The sequence below is a fragment of the Anser cygnoides genome, chromosome 8, assembly GCF_040182565.1.
Source record: "Anser cygnoides isolate HZ-2024a breed goose chromosome 8, Taihu_goose_T2T_genome, whole genome shotgun sequence".
Lineage (NCBI taxonomy): Eukaryota > Metazoa > Chordata > Aves > Anseriformes > Anatidae > Anser > Anser cygnoides.
The window spans coordinates 12266455-12294300 of NC_089880.1; the positions used below are offsets into that span (position 1 = coordinate 12266455).

Sequence of the window (27846 nt, forward strand, 5' to 3'; positions counted from 1 at the left end):
TCCCCAAATATAGGTCTGCTTTTGAAATTTACTCATGAAAATGATTAGCTTTGAAAAAGCAATTGAAACCCAAGCAGATATTACACTTACCTGACTGTGTCATAGATAAAGATTCATCAGACCAATTGTGGGATATCTGATGAGACTTCACAGGTGAACGCAGCTGTCCTCCAGTTCTATGGCTGCCTTTGCTGGAATCTTGCTTTGATACAGATATGCTTTTGGGAGGAGACTATGTGAGAAGAAAAGGACAAATAAGTAACTGCTTGTAAAGCTCAGTTTGAAAGGAGATCATTGCCATCAGGACTAGTTACAAGCGAAGACTGGCATGACTAAAGAATCTTATAAGCAATGGTACCTATCCAGCTGCCTTTAAACAGCTTTAATCTTAATTTGCTAGACAATAAAACAAAAATACCAACAGCAGCAATAGCAGACTGCTTGCTTTGAGAGTGGACTTCAGCAAACGTGCTCAGACTACCCTGTTACTACTTAAGTGAACTGACATGGTTGTGACTCACAGGTGCTCGATACAGTGCATGTAACTGTATTTGGTAAAAATTAAGGGAATAAGAACTCCTACTCAATATACCCATGAATCCAAAAGGACCATTTCATGTAAGAGGTGTGAGATGCCATTCTAAATTAATAAAACAGAACCCTATTTCTCTGTAGCCAGGCAAAAAATTCTAAGAACTATTCTGGCAAAATACTGCTTACCGCTTCAATATTATACCACAAACATTTCCCACACCTCAAACATAACCTCTAGCTCATACTAGGTATTTTACTTCACTACCTTCTCAGAAAACTCTACAAGAATAAAGTATTTCAAATAGATGTCTAGATGAGCAGTTCTTTTTCCCCTCTCACAGACAGCAAATTTTCTGTCTCTCATTGAATACAGAGCAAAGTTATCAGGTTGATATTTAGCAAAATTATCAATGAAGCAGAAGTAACAATTGAAATAGAACAATAAAGTGGATTTAGCTAGCAAGCAGACGATCTGAAGCCCAAGGGACTGTGTACCAGGTTACAGCTATGCTTCTTCATCTCATAGCTATACTTTGGCATACAACACTCGCAAATAAAGCAAGGTGGAAAAACATGGCATAGTTTCCATGGCCTCAAAGAATTTACACAATGGTAACAAGCTAGCCTACAGCTAATTCATGTTGGTGAACTGGGTCAGTGTTCCACCACTTAATAATGCATACCTTTGTGACATATGCAGAACATTTTGCAAGACTACCCACAGGTTTAAAAGTATTGAAACTCTGTGCTCAAGCGATTTTTCCTCACATCAAGACTTTAAAGAATTGTATCTGATCAGTGTTTATTCATAGTACCATGCAATGCTATTGCAAACAGAACAGTTTAATCTCTGCTTCAACAGTTGGGAAGGCTGTACTTGTGTTCTCTGACAATCTTTTAGAAGCTTAAGAATGCATACAGCATAAAAATCTCACTCACAAGTTTGCCAGGTGTGGTAGAGGACTTGAACTCCTCAGAATAAATCATTTCTTCATTAATCGTACTCTGATCTGGGCTTTCTGGCTGTCCATGGCCCATAGTCTCTGATGGGACAGACTCAGCAGCTGGACTGCCAAGATCTTCTGGGACAGAGCTTTCACTGTTCAGACGAGAGCAAGAAGGCACTGGAGACTCTTCTTCACTGGCTGTTTCTGAGGTAGAATAATGAGAAAAGACAAACCACTTCAGAACTTGCACCAACTTAAATGCCTTCAGAGAAACTGTTGCCTACATATAAAGTAGGAACTGCTACCAACACATCAAAGTGGTGTTATTTCACTCACCTAGACACCAAGAGAGGAACATTTAGCATCAACAAGCACGTTTACCAGAAAACTATGATTTAAGACTACCAAACAGTCTTAGCGATTGCTGAATGTCTAAAACAAAGTTTTTCAGGATATTCTAACATTTTCCAGACAACATACTCCAAAAAGATTATTATTAGGGAAACCTGTCTTTCCAGTTGCCCATACAACAGCAAGAGTCACTATTAGTCTGAAGAAGTCATGGTGGAGCATATAATCTGCAAGTCAGATCTTGAATTTAGAATTGATTGCTTCCTTTACAGTAGTTGCAGAAAACATTTTAATGTTATGATTTCATCATGAGTCTCTCAAATGGCAACAAGTAAAATAATAAGTTGGGTTTTCAATATTCCTGTTTACTAAATTCCGCAGGAGTCACAGCATTATGGAAGCAGCCATGGAGAACTATTTAATATTTGAGCAAAGGCTGGGGAGACAAATTTCTCTTCCTAAAGCAGGACCATGCTCTAATGCTTACTGGTAGGTACTGGTAATACAAAGTAGTGTATTTTTTCATCCAAGCCTCTGTCTTCAGCATAAGGAGTTTTTGCTCATTGCAACTTACTGACTCACACACGTAACACCTTTAAGCTGTCTTTCAGATGCCTAAAATCCACATGACTTTTCAGTAACAAGGGTAATAGGACATAATTCTGAATTCCTTTTGCACACTGAAAGGATATTCTCCTGCTTTCTATAGTGGGAAAAATATATTATTTTGAGAATAACCCCTAAAGTTTTATTACCTCCTCCCACTGCAATCTGGTTCTCTGTAGTTCATGCTGAAGGTACAGTCCATTTAAGACAGAATAATAATGCTGTAGCTCCCCAAATCTGGGAACATTTTTCTCACAATAGCATCACTTATACTAACTACAGTAGTATTTTTGTTTTGAAAAAAAAAAAAAAAAAGAAATAGACTCCAAATTGTATGTAGAAACATCTGGCTGATCTCTGCTGTACTGCATGCTTAAGAAGGTACATAGCAAATGAGGAATACCCATATAACTAAGGTTCAAAATAGGTTTAAAAAGAACAAGTCAGAAGATGACATTAAAGAGTGCAGAAATCAAGAGAACAACCACCACCACCGGATCAAAAAAGGCAGGAAGTGGAAACCTAAGCAATCGCGTCAGATTGTTTTACTCTTGTCATTTGCATCAGTTCTCCCCCACTTCCTATTACCTTTGGGCTCAGTTCTCTGATCCCCCAGTTCTTTCTTGGCTACTTTGTTTTTAAGCAACTCTTTGTCCCAGGCAGCCAGAGCCTGCTTTTCTATCCGCCGTATTTCGGCTTCCTCTGCATCTAGGCGGCGTTTCCACTCCAGCAATTCTTCAGCATGTTGTCGACGCTGCATCAGCTTCTGTTCACGCTTAGTTAGGAACCTGACAGACAGAGCAGAAGACAATGGAGAAGCAGTCGACCACAGTCAAAGATCCCAACAGCCAGAAGCTCTATGGCCACAATCCCCAGAATTTTAGCTGTTCAGATTGTTTCCTAGGGTAATATCCATACTAATGACTATGTCCTAGACTTCTGATGTGCTGCTGGGGAAAAGAGTAAAAAAAAGATATTTTTTTTTCCTGTAAAACTGCTGTTTAGATTTTAAGAATATTCAACATCATTAAAAGTGCTACTAAACACTCAGTAAAAATGAACAGGGGCAGTTCCCAGTTTTAGAACATGGGAAGTACCTGTGGCATTAAACTGGAACCCTCAAGAAAGCAGTGACTGTTTGAAAAATGTACCTTTCTTTTTGCTAATTCCAATGACAAGAGAAAAATATCGTAGCCCCAACTGCCTCACAGTTCTTTCTAAATACATAATTATAAGAGAAGGTGTTCCTGTATTAATAATCCTCCTGAAGGATTTACTGGAATTACTGGAGCTTTTATCCTTCTTCCTTTGAGTATCATCTCTGGATTGCCACACTTGGAATGTTAATTGTCAGTTGACAGCATAAAGAGCATAAGGATGCAGGACTGTTCTTCCCAGCTACTAACAGATCTGGCTACTAATTTAAAACTAAGAGTAAATAAAAACCTCGTGCTGAAAATTTGCAGATCTTTTTTCTTTGTGACAAAGATTTCTCAAGTCATCCATGAAGCCTCAGAAATGAGGAACTTGTGAGTTTGAATAGGTCTGTGTGCATGTACTAATTCTCTTTGCCAACCATTGAACAGAAGCATCCCTGGGCTTACTTCTAAATATTGAAGTTACCAAGAAAATAGCATTCAACCTTTAAGATAGGAGCTAGAAGCAACTTCAACATCAGCTTCATGTACTTCCTCTCACATGCCAACTCTAGAGAAGAGTATACATCAATCCTTTCAGCTCTTGCAGTGAAATTCTTAACACGTCACAGAATCACTCTTCAGAAAACAGATGATTTGCCAGATAGAGAGAGTGCTCAAATTGGTACAGAAGGCGTGGTGCCTGAAAATGCAGTCTTCAAAGTCCTGTGATATTTTTCTTTGAAAGTGCCTTTATAATTTGCCATTTTTAATACAACCTAAATACTTAGCATCAAAGTTTTTAAGCTGCAAAGCAGTTACTAATTTTCGCTTTTTGATCTCCTATGTTTCAAATGATCCTCTTATATAGAGGGACTGCAATGAACACCTGGGTAATCTGCAGGTCTCACCTGCTGAGGGACTTTTTTTTTTTCCTATTTGCTTGCTTAGTGTTGCTCAATCTGTTCCCTGGAAAAGTGAGCTGGCAGTTCATCAGAAAGACTAAAATTCAGATGAGTCCTCCTCTAAGACAGATTCAGATCAGGTAGAAAAAAGTGATGATGTGAAGATAAAAGTTTCAGAAGCCAGTAAGACATGTCCACAATCCTCTTTACTATAGTCAAAGCAAGGGTAAATGAAAAGCAGAAGCACCTCACAGACTGTCTGGAATACTGGCCACCTTTCAGTTCACAGGTGCTATGATTTCATGTACTATTTTATCACTTGCTGTAGATAATCATCAAACATTGTCTACTCTTAAGGAAAACTGACAGATCTTTATCACCAAATCTAGATTACCAGTGGTAATTGCACTATAAACATAACACAAACAGTCATGGTTGTCGATGTTGTCTTTAACCAGCACTATCAGATTTATCAGCTCTTACTTTCAGTTACACATCAGTTCCAATTAGTCGAGCAGGTCATATATTTGGAACTTGTTATGTAGGTCATTACTACAGCAATGATCTCAATGCAAAAGGCAACTTCTTCCTTCACTAGTTATTTCATTTTGTTAAAATATCTGGATCTTCACGGCTGGCCAGATCTTGAGAGAGGCAAGTCCAGTTGGAATAAAATCAAAGAGAAAGGCTGAAATAAACGGATTCAAAAGAGCAAGATTCCTCAACAGCAAATGTCAAATGGATTAACCCAGAAGGCCACAAGTGGGAGCAGAATTAACTAAATGACCATAAAACTAATCACCATACAAACACTAACTAATAACAGGCTACCAGTCAGTCAAAAGGAATGTTAAGAGAGAAAGAAAATTCCAACATTCGTCCTTTAGGAAGAAACAGATTAAAGCAGCGTGGCTAAAGATGCAGACCCTTTTATAACCCTGGGGCATAAAAGGTCAGAACCACATGGCAGCATGCGTATTGCCTTAGTATTCACTACAATCTAGAGGGTTCCAGTTGTAACACCAAGGGTATCCATTCATCCTCACCAGTAGGGGCACCTTCGGGGGGGGGAAGGCAAAAAATACATCATGTATTCACAAGGCAGGAAATCTAGATGAGCAAGGAGGAAGCAGAAGCACTCACATTACGTCATCATGATTTTCAAAGTCTAACTATTTCTCTGGTGCTAAGGTCCAACATTTTATCTGCCCATTCCAGAAGTGTTAACCTGCGCTTGTACTGCATTTATGTCCAACATACACTGAGCTTAAGGTCAAACTAGGCAGTTCAGCAGCTATTCTGAAGTAGACAGTGGGAGCAAAGTGAACTGCCTGCTACTCAGAACACAGCAGGAATACTAAGAGATTAATCTGGAAACAGTAAAGTGTCAAAAATGTTCACTGACTCATCTGATGAAGAACTTCTTGACTTTTTAGGACTGAACAGAGCATGCTCTATCAAAGAGTCTATCACTTGAGAAAGGTACAGTTACCTGACCAATTGGTTGTAGATATACAGCTGGAATTTGGGGTGGAGGTTGGGAAAACAGACACTGAGAGAGGCCCAGTGGTGAGACGTAAAGACAGAGAAGAAGTAGTGAACAGGAGAGCAGTGTCTACAAAATAAGGAGGAAGAGTTTAAAACTAAGCAAAAAAAGGCAGAAAGAATGAGAAAAGGACAGCATCTAGCAAAGAACTTTTAAATTAATTGCATTTAACCTAACACCTCAGATAGAAAAACTATACATTGTTATGCAGAAGGTAATAGAACACATACACTTGTGCATAAGTTAGAACACTTCATTTGCTGTTAGTCAAAGGCATGCTACTTTCACATCACTGTGTTTTTCCTTAAATTTAGGAAGGAGTTTTATTACTGTGCTGCAAACTTCCACATGCACCTATTGAAATCTCAACCCGAGCTTTTTGCAACTTTTGATAATTCTAACCCTTGATAGAGAGCCTTATGAGCACTAAACAGAATGCTGGTTTTACAATATATACAGCTTTGCTAGTCCACAACTGAAAACACTTCCATTCGCCCAGTGAAACCTCAACAAAATTATTGCTCCAAAGGTAAGCACCAGTGGAAGGCCAAAAAAAAAGATGAAATAATTTATTTCAAAAACAAGCAAATCCAGAAGAAGTCTGAAATATACTTGTAACTCAACTTTCAGATGCTATTTTGACCCTGTGATAGAATGTAGACGTGGTCTCAAAATACTCACGTATTGCCACTTTCATCTGAGATACTAACTGCAGACAGATAATGCCTTTTAAAAAATTCTACATAAACTTAACACTGTGATGAAAATGATTTTTCCAAATGAAAGACTATTTTAAGCTAACTAATTTATAGAAAAATACCATGCTCCATACAGCTCTGTAGCAACTACAACACAGGGTAAGCAGTGTATTAAGGAAAGCAAAAGCAAATGAGCATTTAATCAGTTCTTCTGTTGTACAGATTGTCATTAAAGCTGCATATGCAAGAAAAGCAAGGGCAGACAGGTTAATTCTCTTTGACAGAGCATGCTCCTGTTCACATGCAGGCTACAGAGATTCATGAATAAAATTAAAACACAACAACTCTTTCGTTCCCCTTTTAGCAGAAAAGCTGTATTAAAGACGCCTCATAGGTAAGGATTTTCCCTTTGCTACAAAGTACAGCAAGTCCAGCTTAGCAGGGTTTCCAGTTCGTTTCTCTAGTCCTCTTGTACTTTACTCATCATTCAACTTCTTTCCTTTTGTAGTATCATGCAGTCTGATCAATTCTCTTCAAAACAGACAGCTTCCTGTCATTACAGCCTAAGCAAATGTCTTACTCTATTATGTTAACATTATTCTTATGCATTTTATAAATAAGGAGACAAAAATAAGGTACCAAGTTGGCATTGCTTTTCAGTCAGTAAGTGCTGCTATCGTTATCAAGAACACCTCAAAAATGTTTGCAAAAGTTACACAGTCAATAAGACTGAAATTCTAGAGAATTATTTATATTTACAAAAAATACTATGTCCTCTGACCATATACAGCAATCAAACGAAACCATAAAAAACGCATGACCACATGCATTGCATCACGTGTAAATACAACATCCACTTATTCCTCAAAGCAACTGCTTCAGCTAAAATCCCAATATACACCTGTTGAAAAGTACACGCTGAGTGAGCAATATTTTAGACTTAGAATTAAAATGTTTTTAAGGGTAAAACATACTTTGTATCTACTACGATCCTTTGTAATACTGGGGACAATTATTTACTAATATGCAATTCTTACTGGAATTGTAAGTGTTGCTTAGGAACAAAGGTACATTGAAAAAATTAGATTTCAGAACTGATACTGACTAAAAGGGTACCTGATAGAAAGTGGCAAAGGGAATCTTGAACACAAAAACATATTTATCATCTCCTACAGGATTAATATCAAAATTCATAACCTGTAATCTGGTTTTGTAAAAAAAACACACATGACAAAGATGATGAACTAAAATGTAGTGACCTACCTTGGTTACAAGTTCAGAAAAATTATTTAAGCAACGACTATTACTTGTATTAACTGGCACAGGTCAGACTTTGAATGGGTTAGTCTCAAATAAGAATTTAGAGATTCAAACTGATGAGCGCATGCTGCTAAGTATTTTAAGATGTTTAAAGCAGACAAAGTAACTCCTGCACTGAAAAGATGCAGAAAATTTCGATTCAAAACAATTTAACAGGTGAAATCAACAGATTCCATCTTAGTTTCCAGACCCAGGAATTGCACATGTACTTGATTATTTCTTCTGAAGACTAACAGATGTTTTCAACATTTTTTCCAACCTGTGGACCACGTAGGAAAAAAAGAAAGGTCTTATTAACTGCCTTTCCGAGTCACACACATATTCCCTGACTTTCTGTGAATCAGATCTCAAACTCAGTTACTAGTTTTTCCACAAGACCATCATTATTGACTATCACTATTTGTAACTGATGCTTCGATACCAGACAAAAATTGGCACTGATTCCGCAGTCTCATTCCCTGTACTTTTTTTCCTTTAAAATAAAAGGGAAAAGGGGAAATACAAGATATAGGTACCACCTTAAATATTTGACTTCAGGTATTTCATTGCAAGAGGAACTCTGACAAGATGTACCATTAAGCCAAAGTCAACTCAAGATCCTTGTACGTATAAATGTCAATCTCTTCAATTGATATGCATTTACTGACTCAATTTGAATCTTTGTAGTAGTGAAAAAAATGTATCCTATGACACACTCTCTTCCAAGATTACTGTAGTTCTATTAACGCTTATAATCAGCTATTTTTCAGGCAACTCAGATCAAACTATGTATTATATCTATACCTCTATAGTCTTTCTGATGGCCATTTTTAGTGCAGATACTGGCCAAACCACTTTTTCAATTAAAACAGTAAACTTTTGTAAAAGAAAAGGAAACTTAAGTTACTTTTCGTCCATTCTGCTGCGCATTTTTTTAAGTTTCTGCATGATGCTACTAGTCTCACTGCTGGAGATTGAGATTGGGGAAGGGCTGCGTGTTTCTGCATCAGTTGGAAGTGGGCTAGAACCATTGCTCTGTTTGAGGTCATCCTCACTGTGAAGTTCCTGCAATTAAATGTTAAAAAAAAAAAACAACTTTAGAAGTATAAAAAAATATGGTAGAATAATTTTTCAAACTGTGTTAATCAATCTCACTTCTTCTCAGATCATCAAATAATATATCAAATAATACTTCAGGTAAGTCTGTACACCTGCAGTTTTTATCTTTATTCTCCAGCTTCGTTTCATTTGACACCATTTTTAGTACTCCCCTTATCACCATAATTTAGGTTCTCCCTTAATTGCAACTAGAACAAAAAATTCCAGAAGAATTCAGTTAACCAAAGAGAAAATCGATTCTTACTCTATTACTAAGCTTGAGTCTCCAAAATTTTGTAAGGAGTCAGCCAGTTATCAAACCCTGTCCTGCTATCTCAAAGATGTGAGCAACTTAGTTTAATAACACTGAAAAACATAAAGCGGCAAGTCTGAGTTTTAGAGCTTGTATTTTAGTTCTTTGGGGTCTGATAAGTAATCAAACAGAATCAGAGCCTGAGAACACCAGCTATTGCCCAGTTAAAAGAAAAAACCTGAGACTTTTGGAAATGTGTTTCCTTTAAACAACAGTTTGAAGAAATTAAGCAACTAAAATTGCTGAGATATACAGGATGAGACGGTTTGGGGGAGATAAATGTTTCTAAGTGATAGGTCCAATTTAGTACTTTTTAAGCGTGTAGCTGAAGTCAAATACCAACTGCATAGCCAAAGAGGGAAGACTCCACTTTCTGTACTGAACACTTACCAGCTTGTTTTCTCCTGCAGATTTTAACTTTTCCTGCAGTTTCATTGTAGTCTGACGGATTCGTTCTATCTCCGCTTGCTGTTTAAGGATCAGCTGTCTCTCCTTCCGAGCAGCCTTGTTAGCCTCTTGAAGACGCTTAATTTCTGCCTTTTAGGTATAAAAGATTAAGCAAAAGAACTGTGACAGACAGCTCTTGAACACATTCTGAAGCTGTCAGTGTCTGTGATATGGGATTACTGAAATTATGTGATGAGGTATCTAGCCTGCAGCTTAAGCAGCGGAGAATAGCAGACCAATTAATACATCCAAATCTCAACCTGTGAGATTATTGATACAGAAGGACCCTTTAAAACAATGTGTTAAATACTACCAAAAAGTAAATAAAACATACGGTTGAGAAATACTGCTACTTTCCTATCCAAAAACCTGGCACATAGTTTTCTCAATTCTCAACTTCTACAATGTCCAAAGCATTTAATGACCACACAGAGGTATCAACAGGATTTTCTTAGAGGGCATCAATTACCTTTTCCTGCTGTAATCTCAGCAGCAGACCACGCTGCCTCTTTCGAATAGGGGGCATCTTATCATCCTCTCCCTTGTCTCGCAAATGCCTGAAAAAGACAAAAGAAGGACACCTAGGTCATTACTTTATAATCATTTGTCAGGCCCACAATGATAAAGCAGTTGGAATGAAGTGTCTGGTGGGAAATGTCTCTGGTCTCTCTCTCATACAGAGAGGATGACCGTGAAAAAGCATTATTGATTAAGTCTGGTCACCACTGAGGAGTATCTCTAGGTTACTTCAAAAAGCATTTCAGGACAAAGATATGTAAGGTTGGAAACAAATCATTAATGACAACACATACCCAGATTCACGAAATTGCACCTGAGTCAACTAAAGAGACCTCAAATAGACATCAAGCAAATAAAAGCATAACCAGGTGATAGTAAAATCATAATCAGGCGATAGGTTTATACATTCTGGAATTAAGACTTGTAGAGAAATGGATAAAAACTACCTTCTCTAACTAAGAACAAACATTGGATGTTGTACTATTTCCATAAAATTCTTGTATCAAGCCATGTTCAGTGTAAACATCAAAGCACACTTACAAACTGGGTTCTGCTCTTTTCAAGTGATAGTAACATTTGCACAGATTACAGATGACAGAAGTTCAACCACTGATATTAATGAGGGAGGAGTGGGGTAGAAGCAAAGCATCACAAAAAAATTAAGTAGAAGTATAAGAAAATGGTCAGTTAGCAACAAGGTATATTCAGCGCTATCTTACTTCTTCTGATGTTCCAGCCAAGCTAATTCAGCTTTTGTCTTCTCTTTCAGAGCCTTCTCCCGGAGCCGAAGTAGTGAGGACTGATGAGCTGCTCGCATTTCCTCCTCTTTCATGTACTGCCGTACCATCTCCATGGTAAATTTAGAGAAACTATCTTGTCCCCCTGAGAACGGCATGCTTAGCTCCTGAAAGGCAAGACAAATTTGGCATGATTTAATAACAGAAATTCCAAAGCATTTTTCAATTACAAACTGTGTGCACATGTACACACATGCACACACTTAGATACAAGAAGGGAAGCTTTTTTCTCTTTCTAAGCTTTTGTAGACCGGCTTTTTCTGCACTGCCTGCATAACAGTTTTGGGATGTCCTCTCATGGGGCAGAGAGAAGCATCTTCTTGCACCTCCTAGCTGTGAGTAGGCATAGCAGAAGAATTCATCCACTGGGCTTTTGTAACCTACCTCAGAAAAATCACTCTTCTCCAAAGCCACTAGAGAACAGGTAGAGGCCTGGATGGACTGTCCCACAATACAAATCATCTCACTCGTACAACAGTAACATCCAGAATGTTCATACAACTTTGTTTTCAGATGCTCAAGGAACCAGAGTTTGTAAACCACAAGCAACAAAGAACTGCTCACCAAGCTCACGAGCATGATTGAACTGGCATGGTTAATTTACCTTAACCATGGTTGATTGACCTACCTTGATAGACGACAGAGCTGTTTTTTCTGGGGAGACTTCCTCATCAGAATCATCACGACTACCCCGTTTCTTCTCCAAGTTAATTCTACGATGACTCTCTGAGGGCAGCAAAGACCGAAAAGACTTCTCTTCAATCTCATCCTCTGTCATGGACTCATCAAACTTCAGGGAATACTCTGTTGCAACTGAAGCGGAATCTGAGGAAGAAATCACAGAAGTGGGTTAATGCTCAGGTATGTACCACGAAGGCCATTTTACTCTGTCTCAACCCAGTAAATTTGTGATGGGTAGGGGCAGGAAAGACGGAGAAGACTAATGCAGAAAAAAGGGTTTTTGGAAGAGTGACCTTAAGTTAGAGGACATAATACTATTATCTAGCTTAAAAAGACCTAATAGAATTCTGTATACAGGTATAAACACATTTTTGAGGCTCCCGAAACATCTGGTGTTCAGCTTATTTATTCAGCAAGTGAACATCTGGTTACAGCAAAAAGTAGAATAGCCCACAGACTCCATCACTCTGATTTGCAAAATTTCAAAAGATTCCAGTCTCACTGTGCCGTCCCCTATTTAAGAGGCTACCAATTCAGCTGGGGCTCAGCTTTCTTTATGCATATTCCCTCATTTATTTCAGAAACTAATTCTGAAACAGCACCTGCCTCCCCCCACCCTTACCACCTTCAGATTCATCACATGCAAATACAGCTAACCTTTTTCATCTGGCAGTGATAAAATACTATCACTCGGCAAGGAATCATCCACACCAGTATGAGCCTGCTCTTCAATACTGCTAGTTATCTTTTCACGACGGGAAAATTTTTTCTCGTTCTCCTTAGAAGATGGAACAGAAGGACTCTCTTGGCGGCTGCTGGTACTACTGTTTCATCAAGAAATATATTTTTTAATTAAGATATTACTTTGTACATTTCAAAATATTTAATTAAAGACAAAGCAAATGCCACTAGGGATGTAAATCTTTGAGCTCTGGAATCTAAGACAGGTTTACCTGCTGAAGGTCTAATACCCCCTTTACCTCTTTAAAAAAAAACAAAAAGAACACTTGAAGGAAATGTCTCAAATACCACTTTGCAAGTATTTTCAAAAATTTATTTCTTATTTATAGCAAAAACAAAACAAAATGAAAAAACACATAATCTAATCTGTTCTCACCTCCGATCATGAACCTTTGATCTTGAGGATTCTGAATAACTATCAAACACTGGTGAGTAAGTCTGTTTGGAGTCACCCATCTCCTCTTTACCTTGTGACATGGCACCAGATTCACATTTCCTGAGAAAGAAAAGTGGTTTTGGTAAATCTATGTTGTCTTAAAGAAAAATATAGTTTCCATATACTTTTATCAGAAGAAGTAATAGCTAGAACTTATGAAAAGACCACTTAAAACCTTAGACAAGTTAAATCATCCCATAATACACTCAGAGCACCTTTTTCCTACTCTTTTATATAGACCTTCACAGAATCGGTTAGCATCTCACTTTCAGGGTACACTATTAAGGTTGTAAAGATGGAATCTAAGTTTTTCTTAAATGCTCACTTAATGTGACATCTTATAGTTTTCTTCAAGAGTAAGCTAAGCAAAAACTAACAAATCTTACTTCCCCGTTCCCAAGATGTGAAACGTTTGGCAAAACCTGTTTGTATCAGTTCGGGCTCTCAGTTGTTTCACGAACTCTGAGTGATGCTGCCGTTGGTGGTCAAATAATGTGGTGACTGGAGCAGCTGGAGCACTTACAGTGTCTGAGATCTGGGTTCGAGCTAACTCTATCATCTGAGTAGAGTAAAAAAAAAAAAAGAGGAATATAATGAGCTTCTCAGCATCAACATGTTTTTGAAAAAAAGTCATTCTTGCAGGCAATTTACTGATTTATTGAATGAACACGTAAGAGTTTTGAGATGTCTGTAATTACTTACATGTCAGCCTTGGTTGGAAGAGGTGCATATTGCTTTATAGATCCATATTCTTTAACTTATGGGGAGTGGGATTGTTAATATGAAGCTAAGATATGTGATACAAGACACCAATTACTGTATCTTATTCTCATCAAGTTAACCAAACTGTTCACTACACTGATCTCCACAGAGCAGAGCAAGAATGCAAAGCAAATCAAAAAGAAAGCAAAGACCTAATTATAATTAATTTTTAAAAGCACGCTGGAAACAACATTTTCATTTGCATTAGAAAGTGCATCTTACCCCAAAAGTCCGATATATTATTTCCCCTCAAAAGGGAGCAACAAATGTAAATTCCAACATCATGCAAACTACCAGGTCTAAAATTGGCTGCCTTACATCAACAGATAGTCATAAATCTTACTTTTCCAATTTGATTTGCATGTGATATAGATACAGGAGCAAACTTGGTGGAGTATAATGCTTACAAATTAAAGAGGTTATGTTCACTATAACCAATCGGTCCTGGAAGAACAAACTGCTGAATGGTTAGTTAACTGGAAGATCCTAAGAAACATGAACAGGGATTTAAGGCTGCTGACCAAATTCCAAGTATTAATACCAGAAAAGCTCCTTTAAAGTCCTATCATTTGGCATGTTATGAAAGCAAAGAAGCTATACTGAACAGAGAATAACCCAGAGGCAAAGCAGTATTTGAACTAATACTAAAATTAAAACAACTTTTTGTTTCAGTCAAGATCTCACCTCACGGTGAGCTGCATCTGTAGTGAGAAGTGCAGTTTCTGCCTGCTTGGCTACAACCTTGCACGTGGGCTCTTGCAGCACATCTACAGCCTCCTGCCGTGACTGGACAAGATGTTGTAGTGACTCTGCATGGACCTATGCAGAAAACACAGAGATTTCAGCCTGTCAAAATTTTCTGTCTATAATATGTACTGTTTTAATTCTCAAAGCTTAGAAAAAAACTTTGAAATTTGCCCCAGACAGAATTATTATTATTTTAAGATATATTAAACCCCTTCACCATTTTAGTATGTTCAGAGCTTCAGATTAAGAATACTCATAGGCACAGATTTACTTACAGCATTTTGCCTCTTACACACTCCACATTTTTTGAAGGGCAGCATTACCTGAGCTGCCTTCTGCCTTGCCTCTTCCAGTTGTCTCTGAGTTTCTAAAGCTTCTTGTTCAGCTTTGATTTTCAAAAGGGCTAAGTCCCTTTCATGGCGCTGCTGCTGTGCCTACAGACCAGGAAATAAAAAGTTTTAAGCACTGAAGGTAAATGCAAAGAACTTTTTTGCCTTAGCCACTTGCTGCAACTACCTTTGTTAGATCTAGGTCTTGTTTACTGGTGCCTTTTCTGCTAAAGTCAAATTTTTATCCTATTGACTGACATTCTCCCTTTTAAGTAGACAGTTAACTATGCACAGTCCTCCTACTCTTCCACCATAGTGTAGAAAAAAAAAAAGAGACTTCTGAAATCACTTAATTCAACAAACTAAAACAAGCAATCTTGTCAGCATAAGGAAATTTCAACCAAACCCATCCTTTCAATGGAATACGACAAATGATCCAGCCTAAACAACCACAATGCATGGCATCAGTGATGGGGCTTTGAGCAACCTGATCTTGTGGAAGGTATCCCTGCCCTTGACAGGGGGTTGGAGCTGGATGACCTTTAAGGTTGCTTCCAACACCGACCACTGTATGATTAGGAAGCAACATCAAACCCAGTAAATAGTCAGATCTTTATTTTATTGACATATACAACCAGAGCAGTGCTTCTAGCTAACGGTATATTAATGACACATTGTACAGTCACCAGTTCTTTGGTGTCAACATAAATACAAAAGTAAACAGATATTAATCCTAAAAAATGGACCTCATCGGAGATGCTTGAGCATGCCCATTAGGATTTTTCTGCATTGATAACAAAAGCATAATTCAACCTAATTTGATTAATTTTCTCACAAAATAAAAAAATAGGAATGTTAATACAAGGAAATATTTTTCCACTACCTTTAGAATCTGAGCCAAAGAAACGCTCTCCTGCTGGGCAAGTGATATGCCTCGTACACGTTCTACGTCTGAAAGCTGTCGGACAGACTCCTCGATGGCACTAAGGTAGTTCAATTCTGCTGACAAACGGTGCTGAAGACCAGCAGGGGAGAAGCGCATACATCCTGCAGGACAGGACTTAGTGGTCAGCCTTCACAGGATTTTGGTGCCCCACATTATACAATAAAGAGCAAAAACGTAACAGCTCTGCAATTAGTATGGCTTTAACAGAAGAACTCACCGCTTGCTGAAGCTGCTCCTGCTGCAGGCCTACTAGTTCCCAGACTCAAGTCAGAGAAGGCTAGGTTAGGCTTCAGCCCTGATGCTGCACTTCCAGAAAAGCCAGCAGGTGACTTGGCTCTTTCTGCTGTATTGCCTATAGAATCAAACTGCAACACTTTTTGGGAACCTGGAGATGGGGAAGAAGTTGGCGTCTTCTGGGATCTTCCCTTGTCTGAGAAACTGATGGAGAAATCAAGATGGAAACAAGTCAGTATTCTCTTAAGTCCAGTTATTCGATAAGATGACAAACCAAGCTCCTTCATTTATACACACTGAACAGATCTATGCAGAAGACCTCTTCTTTTGTAGTTTGCACAGGCCCAGTCTGCTTTAGGAAATGGCCTCATGAAATGGGTTTTGCACCTACATTCCAGTTTAGGGCTAAGTTGCTACAGCACCTTTATTTTTCCTCAAGTATTACATCTTCTCAGCATACATGAAAAAAATAATACGGTATCCACATGTTCTGATCCAAGAAAAAAGATTGCCACTTATGGCAAAACCTGCAGGGGTCATTAAAATATGGGCAAGAAAGTACAAGCACCCTCATCAATAATGTTGCCTCATGTGAATGGGATTCTTTGGTCTGGTATCTTTCAACAAAATTTGGTCTGGTATCTGGCTAAGAAAACACTTAATGGCTAGGCAAGCGCTTTCAGTATCTGCTGTTAGGAAGCTGGCATCTGAAAGTCAAGACACACTCATATACACGTGCATTTACCTATCTGTTTCAAGAATTTGGGTGAGGAACTTTTTAATTGCAGGAAATCAGGCCAATATTTGATATCAGAATATCATGAGCAGTATTTTGAAAAAGCAAACAGTTGTATTAGTATGCTGACAGATAAGCCACTGCACCATGTCTTGATCTCTTTCACCAACATGCAATGAAATGCTGGAAGGCCAAAACTTGACTTAGAGAGTCATTAAAAATTCTACTGTAGCATTTCTTGTTAATAGAAAATTAAATATCTCATTTTCAAACATATAGAAAATGATGCAGGCACTTCTGAAATTTACTATTCTAATTTTATTAAGCCAAGAAGAGTTAATAGTGGATGCTTAAATCCCTTAGGGAGACTTTTAGCTATACATACTTGGCACATCTTAAGAGGGCAAAGAACCTTTCAAACCCAATACTATCAGTGAAAGCCACTAATGTTAAGTCAATACCTCAGAACCATTCTATATTCACAGAGTGAAAGACCATTATCTGTTGCTTTTTAGAAAAACATGCAGTGAAAACTACACCGAGTGTATTTCATAACTGTCTTCATTGCACAATTAGCAAAAAAACAAACTGCATTCATAGCCAGACAAACAGAGGATGCAACAGGAAAATTAGTAATTTTTTCTTCCTGTACACACTTTCCTGAGGTGCAGCTCCTCTCTTAAAGCATCAGCTCATAGAACTTGGCAGACTTATGTACACATTAGAGTGTCCGTCTTACTAACATTTGATTGTTTCTGTTACTTCCCTTTTATATCTAAACACACAGTTATTTTTGGTAGCATGCCATAACACACAACCCATCTTAGTTATACTCACATACAGTCTTACAAGGTTCATATTACCTCAGCAGGGAATGTCCAGATAAATTTTCTAATGTGCTGTCTGTATCTGGGTTCTGCTCATGGTCCTTATTAGAAATTCTACTACTCGATAAGGACTTCTTTGCTTGTTGGGATCCCCGTTCTAATTCAGATGGCATTTTATCTTCTTCCGGAAAGTGGTGAGAACTTCCATGGTAAGCTTCCAACCCTAAGAATGAACAAGGTTGTCAAAAAATTGATATTTAGTATTCTAAGTATGAATATCCTAGCCAACAGGAGCCCCAAAACAAATAATTGTGAACATTCCCCCCCCCCCCCCCAACATTTAAAGATGCCTTTGAGTTACAAGTATGCAAATCCAACAAGCAAGAAATGTAAATGCGACGGCTTCCTACAGGAGAGTTCTCTTCTGCATATTGCATCCACTGTCAAAAAAAAAAAAAAGTATCACCCAGCTTTCACTTCAGCACACTCTCAGTTTAAACACAGAAAAAAGGCATTTGAGTTTTTCAATACTCATAATTAGCATAAAGCCTACCTTTCTTTTGGTAAGCTAGAAAATTTTGAAAAAATATGAAACAAAGGTAATTGGGGACATCCAACCTTATTTTTTTGATTCTTTTATTGGCTTTAAACCTAGCTTTTCCTTATGTTACTCACTGCTTATATAGCAAGAGTGTACCAAATCTCAGGTTTCTTCGTGCTTTGTAATGTAGAAGTTACTGAAGAGTGTATTTATTTGTACAGTCTATCATTCATGCACCAAAGAAAACTGTGATCCAATGATGAAGCATACAGGCAAAATCCTCCATAAATGTGGCTGTAACCCCAATTTCTTAGCACCCTATTAGCACCTCAATTCAGAGCCTGAAAACAGTTGCCATAAGATATTAAAGTATAAAGCTAACTAATTTGTTAGAAAGATGTATTAGGAGGGGAAAAAAATCACTATTGTTTATAACCTCCTTGCTATTTAGTTTCAGACAACTACTTTTTAAGGTGAGAGAAGAATATGAGTCAAAAAAATTTAGGAAAGAACTACTAGATGAATAAATAAATCATCCTATCAGTGATAGATGTTGGTTTCTGGACACAAAGACAGACCACAATTTTCATACCAAGAAAACCTTAAAACCTTCCTCAAAAATACACGTATCCTACAGTCAAGTGCTGCACTTACGCTCCTTTTTCCCCCTCTTTTTAGAGGAGGCAGATGAGCGAGAAGATGCTGCAGATCTTGGTCCAGATGAATGCTGAGAAGCAAGCTCTACAGATCGAGATTCATGGGGAGACTTTCTACTAGAAAGTTCTTCCTGAATGCTTGAATTACTGCTGCCAGCAACACTAAAAAGGAACACATTAACGGTGATTAACTAAAGACTTCCAAGTCCTCCCCATTACACTGTGTACAAGAAGTTTGAGAGAAAGGACTAAAACTGCACTAAACAGCCCATCTTGAAAAGCATTGATTCTGAAATTAATAACTATGACATTCAAGACATTAGGAATTTTGACATGATATTCAACATGCTGAAATATACTTCCAAGAATATGATCAGTAACAGATGGATAACAACCATCCCTTCCAATGCAGACTCTTAAAAGCTATTTGACTACTGACTTGGACAACACAAGAATGACTTTGACTATGACTGCATCTCTGGGCACTTAATATCATCAATAAATTGACAGAAATATGAGCGTTTCTCAATAATGATATTTCATAAAAGATTTCTAAAAAGGGGTAATGTATCATACACTAAATAATACCAACAGAAGACTTATCAAGAATTTCATTCGGAAAGAAAACATTTTTTGCAACTTAGAATTTCAGCTTGCAAAGCGTCTACTACTCTCCTTCCTTCTGAGGTTTAAAAATAAAAATTAACAGCACATACACACTATGTGTGGTCTTCCCAAAGGTGCACAAAAGATGCAAGTGTATCTCATTACAAAACAAGGTTTCAGAAGATTCACGAAGCCACATGAATCCAGCAGTAAGCCACTAAACATGGAAAGTCTAAGATTAATAGTCTTCAAATTTTAGTCTGAAGAAAACGGCTTAAAAAGTTCTTACAGCTGATTTATGTATCCATTATCCCGTATTACTAAAACTAACAGCAATTACAGGCTTTTTCTGAAATTACGAAGTAGTGGACGTATTTTAACACTTTCAAATCTTACCTCTCTCATAGGTTTTACAAACACTAACCAGTTGAGCATCCTAACAGCCACACAAGTTGGAGAACTGATTTTCACCTGACTACAAAGGGTCAGAACGTTGCTGAATGCTACATGCCAGACTAAGGAAAGAATAACGAAAATCAGGCGAAGGTCAGAAGCACTCGACTCTAACCTTTGTGTCTAAAAGCTGCGCTGTCTGCTAAATTAACTGCAAGATCCTCAGGCAATACCTGACCACTTTGAGTATTGTTACCATACAGCATATCAGAAAAGCTGTGCAGCATATGAAACACATTTTGCATTCTCTCAAATTCTGCATTTTGATTTTTTTTTCCAGGAAGTCTAACATACAGTTACCTGAGATCACGTGCAATCTTTTTGTCTGTTAAAGTGCCACTTCCCTGCGATGAGGCAAAATCATCTTCATAAGAAACAATACTTTCTGGGGGGCTCATGGCAGGCAGCAAAGGGCGCAGAAGGGAAGAGCCTCCATTTGACCTTTCATCAAACACTAGTGGGGACGAAGAGAATGGAAGAGAAAAATAATACTGAAAGCAACATCCATCAAACAGGTAATAAAGCTGCAGAAGTTAAAATGTCTCCAATTACAATGAGTTAGAAATGCTTCCTTTCAAAAACAAGAAAGATCATGAGAACAACAGTAGAAATATCCCATGGAAGCTTTAACACAAAATAGGCAGTCTTCCTGTTTTGATAAATTACTGAATACTCCACTTCATTAACACACTCCTGATAAAATATTTTTGAAGAGGTTAACTGCTTGAGAGTGCAGTCATCTGCAGAAAAATTAAATGCAATCATATTTAAGGGACATTAAAAAAAATCAAGAAAAAAAAAGAAAAATTAACTTCTCAAAAACCATTCACTCCTCAAAATGAGGAATTGAAGGTAAGAGAACAGTACTAAAAATGAAAAAGATTGTACAAGGAAATGAAAAAGTCAATGAAGCACCCTGCAGGAGACTTTTGTAAAGCATGCCTTAACACATTAACACCTGTGCTTGTTTAAGTACCAATACACTAAAATCTTACCTTAAGATATTGTTACAGGAGTTTTAATTCATTAAGAGTGAATGGGTTACACTACTTTTAGACATTTATCAAAAAACTGATCTGAACAATGATGCAAAATAAAGTCCAGACCATTCACCCACAGAAGTTACATGTTTTTAATAATCCACCACAAGGTGCGTGTAGCGAGACCTCCATATATAATGCAAGCACTCATGTTTATGCCACTAAGTAAGTGCTGCATAAAGCATGCATTTCATCTTTCTGCCTTAAATTAAGTAAGAAAGACAACAGGAAGATACGTTAATTCCAGATGATCTCAAGTGCCTACATAATTGGAGGATGCACATTCCCAACCAGAGGCTCTGTTCTCCTTGGCAGCTCCATTTACTCACACAATAAAGAAACCTAAAGCCAAAAATGGCAGGACTATTTTCTTCATCACCACAAGGGCCTTTCTACTTCTATTTATTTATAACCTTACCAGGCTAGGAACTGGGAAGATGGTATGAAATATACCTTAGTCAAAAAAAAAAAAATTAAAAGAACGGTATTTGTACAGAGTAGAGATAAACAGTGGGAAAAGACACAGATAAGTGGCTTATGGCAAGGAGATTTTTGGCAGGCTTGTAGAAGTGCACTGTTTGGTACTGCATGTAGTAAAGCTAAGCATCGTAAAACACTGATTTCCAAACTTAATCTGAGAAATTTAGATTCCTTATGCAATTTTGGATACAGTAAATGTAAAATTTACATTTATAGTTCTGTAACTATGAGAGTCCTTAACACATACAATCCAACATATGAATATGAATTAATGACTGATTTGGAAATACACAGCAACCAAACACAATCTCAAAAGAAAAAGGGGGAATGGATCATTTATCCTCCAAAAGTCAAGCGAGAAAGCATTATGCAGACTGATGTCCAATGCATCTCAAAGCCCATTCCTTAACTGTGAATTAACAAATGTACGGAACAGAACTGAAAATAGTAATTCAAAAGACCTTTGAATAATTCTTCCATTTTTCTCCTTACCCTTTCCATGAAGCTGATAGCTTTTCGCAAAGATGTTGATGACACTGTGCGGGCTTCCCTTTGCTAGTTCTTCCCACGGCCCCTTGCTGTGCATGCCACTTGTCTGAGTGTAAAGCGGCAAATACTTCTCAGCTTCCTTCTGAAATTCTTTTATGGGTTCAAAAGCATTTCTCTCCCGAACACAGAAATCCGTCTCTTTCAATGCCTCCAGCATCTTCAGCGGCAGCTGTTTGTGCTGGCCTCCTTCCTCCTCAGAGAGGCTTCCATCACTCAGGAGGGGCCCTTCGCTGATGGAGTCTATGCTGGACTCTTGAGGAATTACAGCTTTGTTCTGCCCATAAGCCTGGTTTTCACGGCCCAGGGAGTCGGTCTGTCTCTTGGACAAATGTCCCAGTAGCCCCTCATGCCGGTGACCGGCAGGGGACCTCATTCCAAGGCTGACTGCGGCAGTATGAGGCCTGATTGTCTCAGGGAGCTTTTTGAATTCACTAAGGTTGCCTACCCCAGGAAGGTTGTCATCAAAGGCTGTATGAGACATACAGGTACCCAGCATTTTTTGGATTCTGGCTGAAAAAGCATCTTCATTTTCCTCTCTCACAGGAGGACTCACAGCCTTTGCCCACCGTCCATCGTCCTGGTTTTCTTGCATAAATTCATGGTCTGAGTTCCACATGGTGCCATAATTGATACCAGCCCCAGCCAACTTTTTGGCTTCACTCTCAATTCGGCTAGAAAGGGAAGCAGCTGTAGCTTTCAAAGCCTCAATCCGATCTAATTTGCTCTTATATTGGTTAGCAGTAGGTTTTCCTAAGAGATTTTGCTGTGCAGCAGGTGAATTCATGTATGGCTGAGACATCAAGGTCAGCGAGCCCACGGGTGTAGCGTGGCTCCTCCTGCCTGCCAACACTGCATCACATTCCTTTGACAAAAGGCCCACCTGCTCCAGAGTCCAGTGCTGGGAGCAAGGGCCTCCACTTGAGCCCGTGAGACCTTGTGGGTGTGAGAGCTGGACTCTTGGGCTCAACCTGTCTGGCTGTACCCAGGGAGGCTCCATCAAGTCACTTCTGAAATGAAAAAAATGTTTAAGTTGATGACTTACAAGTACTGTTATTTTAGATGAAAGTCTCATTGTCACAAATTTATTTTCTACAAATTCTTTCTGGGAATCAGAGGGGCAGGGAACGGAACAGAAAACAGTTGCACAGAATGTTATAAAAAGCAGAGCACCTTCCAAATTTGAAATGCTGTTTATGGTGTAACGTGTGTTGTAGAGATGTAACAAGCAGAAGGTTTTCATAATCAGCAGCAACCCTTTTCCAAAAGTTTCCTGACTTCATAAAGGAGGAAACTTCTCTTTTTTTCCCCTCATCTACATGGGATTTCTTAGCCCTAGTCTTCGCCCTCCAGCTGTACTCAGTCCACATTTCACTGGAGCTGTTCATGCTGTCGCTTACATGACATGATGAACACTTAGAAAGGACTGGAAATGCAAGCATGTTCGAAGTGCTGTAAGACACCTTTTTTTTTTTTTTTTTTTTATTTATTCCCAGGTAGCTACCATTTGCATGATAAAAGCTCTGTAGAAAGATATACCTCTTCCAAAGCTGCTGCCTTGGAGCTTCCTTTGCTATCACTTGCATGTATTCTGAATACTAGGAATCCTGGAAAAGTCCCCCACAAAAATCTGTTTATTATGAGCCTCACAACATACCATATGCAGCCCTTTAAGTTGCATCTCTCCCTCCCTACGAGTACCTACACCTATTTTTCCTTACAACGTAACACTAAAATACTTACCAGCATATAGTTTAGCAGCCTATTCTATATACAATGCTACACAGCATTCCTGGCTCTTCTTTGAACGTTTCATGAAGGAAAAGAAGCCTCACAGAATTTACAAAGTCAATGTGGATTTGAACAAGGGAAGGTTAAGATAACTAAGCCGGTTTATATTTATGCATAGATATTATGTAATTAAAAATGAAGACATATGCACAACTGAGCAGTTAAGGACGTGCAAGAAGTTCTATGATTTTCAATTCCTTACCTAAATGTTCGGTTAGGCACATTAACTTTCAGTAAGAAAAAGCCTCTGACAAGACACCAAACAATTATCAACAGGAAAATGATAAGATAGGAAACAGGGTAAGGCTAGTTCCAAGCTGAAGCGGAGGTTTTTGGTACTTTAGAGTTTTTTAAAAAAGGCAAGATTCCAAGACAGTAGATGAAATGGAAACACTGAACAAACCAAAAAAGAAAAAACAGCAGATGTATTCATACGGTCATCTCCTCTCGCCTGCTGGCAACAGCAGAGGAAATAGTCTCCCAATTTGAAACGCACATCTCTCTGATGTCAGCAAAAGATTAGCAGCACCCACCATTCACTTTATTTATAGACTCAATAAATACTAATAGCCAAGAATTTCATATGCGTTTCTGCATCAGATTCTTCCTTACTGTGAGAAAACATTGTAACTGACAATTTGATTGTCAAACTGACAATTAGTCTCTATAGAATATGAATGTAAAAGGCTAGTATATTTTCATCTCTCTTAGAGTTGAAATCTAGAATATTTTCCTCTCTCTGAAAAGGCCCATAATGTCTCACCTCAGTAGTGGCTGCTGCGGTTCTGACAGTGACATGTCACTACTTGAAGATGCACTAGGAGGACGTTCTTGAGCCTTGTTTTCTTTGTCAGATTCCCCAGATGGCTGATAACCAGGTTTGGGCTACAAATGAATATAATGAGAAAAATGCATTTTCAGAAATCTGTAGAGTTTAGAAGCTCATCTCATTAAAATTGAAAAGGCTTGAATTTCTAAGTATAGTATCTTTCCTACCATGCAAAGATTTAAAAACACAGGACATTTATGTTTGTGTCTCAGCAGAATGGGAAAGGAGCTTTGCTCATATACTGAATTAGCTCAGCTGAACACATCAAATTGATATTAATCTTTTACCATATCTTAATCTTCCTTCACATTCAGCTTCTGGTTAGCAAGCTTACTGAACTCACTGCTGAACAAGTTTGTTCACTGACTGAAAGCGACTTCACACAAAGCCCTTCTATTCACCCTTTGACAGGTGTTTACAATTTTCTTAAAAGCCAGCCATTACAGTTGTTGTTACTTAATGTTCTGAACTCTGCTTCTATTTATAATAGAAAGATTATTTCCATTCACCTTTCAAGAGAGGCCTTGCTGTGCTGAGAAGCAGCAAGGATGTTCTGTGTATTTAAGCAAAAGCCACACAACTTTGTGTCCGTTCTCTCAACTGATAAGCAGACCAGAACAAGCCATGACCTTCCTAGATATATGACCTCCTATTCTTGCAAACAACTGCAACACATTGTTAGTGAATCAGCTATACCTGTGATTCCTGCACTGTAGGCAGCTGAGATGGCTCTTCTAAAAACGTATGTTCCAGCAATATCTTAGAGTAAGTTTCCTGTAACCGTTTGGCTGCTGAAGGCTCAGGAGGAGGCACACTCTTGACTTTAGTAAAAGCTTCCTTCTGCTTTCTGTAGAGTTCTTGGAGCCTTTTGTTCTTCTGTTCTGTTGCCTCCTTTTGTGCTTTCTTCTCTTCATTCTGCTTCTTCTTCCGCTCCTCTTGCTGCCTGATGATGTACTGACGAACCTCATCTGTATCATAGTGACGTTTCTTAGAGATCACTTGAGGCTCCTCACTAGCAGCTACCTTGTCTGGTTTCCTTTTGGTTGGACTGTGGCTCCTAACGTTTTGAGCAGGCAAAACAGACTTCTGATTCTGCTTTTCCACATTTTTTTCTTGTTTTGTAGTCATGGAATCCAACTGCAAGTCATCGAGAATTCCACGGATCTCCAAGGGCAGGAAGTCTTTATTTACAGAGGTATGATCATCTTGGTTATCATCTGGAAGAGCAGATTCCAGTTTCTTCAAATTATTCTCAGACCGTACTTTGCTCCTTGACCGTTCAGAACTTCTTGAAGAGGTTTTCCGTGTAACATCCAGTCTAGAATCTGAACCTGTCCTTCCAATACGGCCTGTTGAAGAGTAAGACTTGTGAAATATTTCAGGTAAAAATCAAACTTGGGAACTACATGCTATCAATGAAACAGCTGTGAAAGTGAGGATGGGGAAGGAGCGAGCTATACTGTAGTGATAAGAACTCGTGGCAAGTAGTGCAGTCATAAAACGGAAACGGTGATAGGCACACTTAAAATTTTACAACTCATTTTGTTAAAACCTATTTCTTGCATGCGAAGACTTCCCCAGTTCTAACACTACATGTAACTTTGCACAAACAGCCTTAGACTGGTATTTTCACCAGTTTAACTAAATTGGTATAATATACCCCCTCTTTTTCTAATGACATCGAAGCACACACCACCAACAATTCCATTAATTTTCTTCAGTATTTTGGGAAAGATTCCCTTGCTTTATAGCAAAACACTGCTTAGTCACCTCAACTGCAATTCTCCAGCATGGTATTACCTATGCAGATCTCACTGTAAATGTGCTTTTGCTTCAAATGTTTAGTGTCATAGTCTGAATTCAGCAGCCTCTGCTTAAACTGAGCTCACCCCCTTTATCCTCTTACTAGCCTCAACACCTCAGAGGAATATGAATAGCAGTAGCTACCACCTGCTGCTTATTTGCCCTGTCTGAGATTCTGGACAAATTCTGAAAAGGTCTAGTGGAATAATGAATGAAGGACTTATGACGCCTATGGATGGCATTATACAGTATCTAGAAGAACCATCATTCCTTTAAAAGGAGGAGATGTCCAACCATAGCTTGAGTATTCTATGCAGCACATCTGGAAAATTCATCTGGTCTGTGGACCACTTCTAGCCATTCCTTTCCTCACTAGCCTCAAGAGGCAAAGAGAGTGCAAGTGGTCTGTTTTTTTCCGGTTGCAGCCTATATCTTATCTTTCTCAGAGCTCCTGAGCACCTTCACAGCATGTGCTGCAGGTCAATTGCATGGGCAGGGCTGACTTCCTATGGCACCGAGAAAAGTTCAGAATCCACCCAGGAAGAGGTTATGCATGGATGTGAATAAAATTCTCTCCTTGGATGCCCCCAAGTTAAAAATAGAGTTATTTTAATAAGAAACCAATTACACTCCATATCAGGCACCTATATAATTCTGCAGACATGCAAAGTTATACAATAAATTAAGAACAATGAAAAAAGCACAGTGATAAAGTACAGCACAACTCACCAGACTTAGCAGCTCTCTCTCGTCCTGTTCTGTCACTAGATACAGCTCTTCTGTCCTGTTCTATTCTGGGAGCTGGACCCAGTATCTTTTTTACTAGCTTTTGTCCCTCCCGCCAGGAGGATGCACTTATTACATAGTTTCCACCTGCATAATAAATAATAAATAAAATTCAACCACAAGATGGATTTTCCAATGTATCAAAAAGCAGTATTTCTTGCAACAGTCAATCATTACTGTACCATTTAATTCTGTGTACATGGTACAGCTACAGTTAGGTGGCCATGATAACAATGTACCATGAAGACACCCAACAGCTGAATCGCACAACTACCAGTGCTTCCTGCCTAAACATAACACAGCGTGAAAACCCAAAATATACTGCAGAACATTACAGCCTTATGAAACCAAACTAAAAAAGAGAAAGGGTTATATAGGCCTAAAACTTACAAGCAAATGTTACCTGGGAGAGACATTTATAGAGGACTGAGAAGCTGCTGTTCATCTCCACTTAAGACAGGAAAATAAAGTAAATAAAAAGACAGAGGATCTAAAATGTTCTAATAGGAACAAATACAAAAGTGGAGGGTAAAGAACAAAGCTAATATCTTTTTAATACGAAGATGAAGCATTTCCTAGAAAGAACTCGAAAGAGAGATTTCTACAGATAATTGCTGAGATAGGTGTCTCGTGAGGAGGTTAAAAAGTACTGAGCAGCAGTTGTCTTACACAATGCTAAT

The 27846-nt window shown here is 38.4% G+C and overlaps 1 protein-coding gene across 15 annotated transcripts in view; it reads right to left on the bottom strand.

Moving 5' to 3' along the window:
* The window catches only part of CEP350 (centrosomal protein 350), a 74688-nt gene that overhangs the window by 21404 nt on the left and 25438 nt on the right, over positions 1-27846 (bottom strand). For 6 of the 15 annotated variants that reach the window (XM_048073463.2, XM_048073461.2, XM_048073457.2 and 3 more), the window contains 23 exons: positions 27110-27253; positions 25274-25926; positions 24512-24633; positions 21904-22967; positions 20192-20345; positions 18831-18994; positions 17672-17858; positions 16056-16276; positions 15776-15939; positions 14839-14997; positions 14501-14635; positions 13441-13613; positions 12995-13114; positions 12535-12701; positions 11825-12021; positions 11119-11303; positions 10350-10437; positions 9824-9970; positions 8930-9087; positions 5972-6094; positions 3027-3226; positions 1474-1685; positions 91-232 (listed from right to left, as the gene is read on the bottom strand). In XM_048073463.2, the coding sequence (XP_047929420.2) occupies positions 91-232; positions 1474-1685; positions 3027-3226; positions 5972-6094; positions 8930-9087; positions 9824-9970; positions 10350-10437; positions 11119-11303; positions 11825-12021; positions 12535-12701; positions 12995-13114; positions 13441-13613; positions 14501-14635; positions 14839-14997; positions 15776-15939; positions 16056-16276; positions 17672-17858; positions 18831-18994; positions 20192-20345; positions 21904-22967; positions 24512-24633; positions 25274-25926; positions 27110-27253 (5079 nt within the window). The remainder of the gene's footprint in view (positions 1-90; positions 233-1473; positions 1686-3026; positions 3227-5971; positions 6095-8929; positions 9088-9823; positions 9971-10349; positions 10438-11118; positions 11304-11824; positions 12022-12534; positions 12702-12994; positions 13115-13440; positions 13614-14500; positions 14636-14838; positions 14998-15775; positions 15940-16055; positions 16277-17671; positions 17859-18830; positions 18995-20191; positions 20346-21903; positions 22968-24511; positions 24634-25273; positions 25927-27109; positions 27254-27846) is intronic. The other 9 variants (XM_067001761.1, XM_048073452.2, XM_048073464.2 and 6 more) reach the window with 7 other exon arrangements.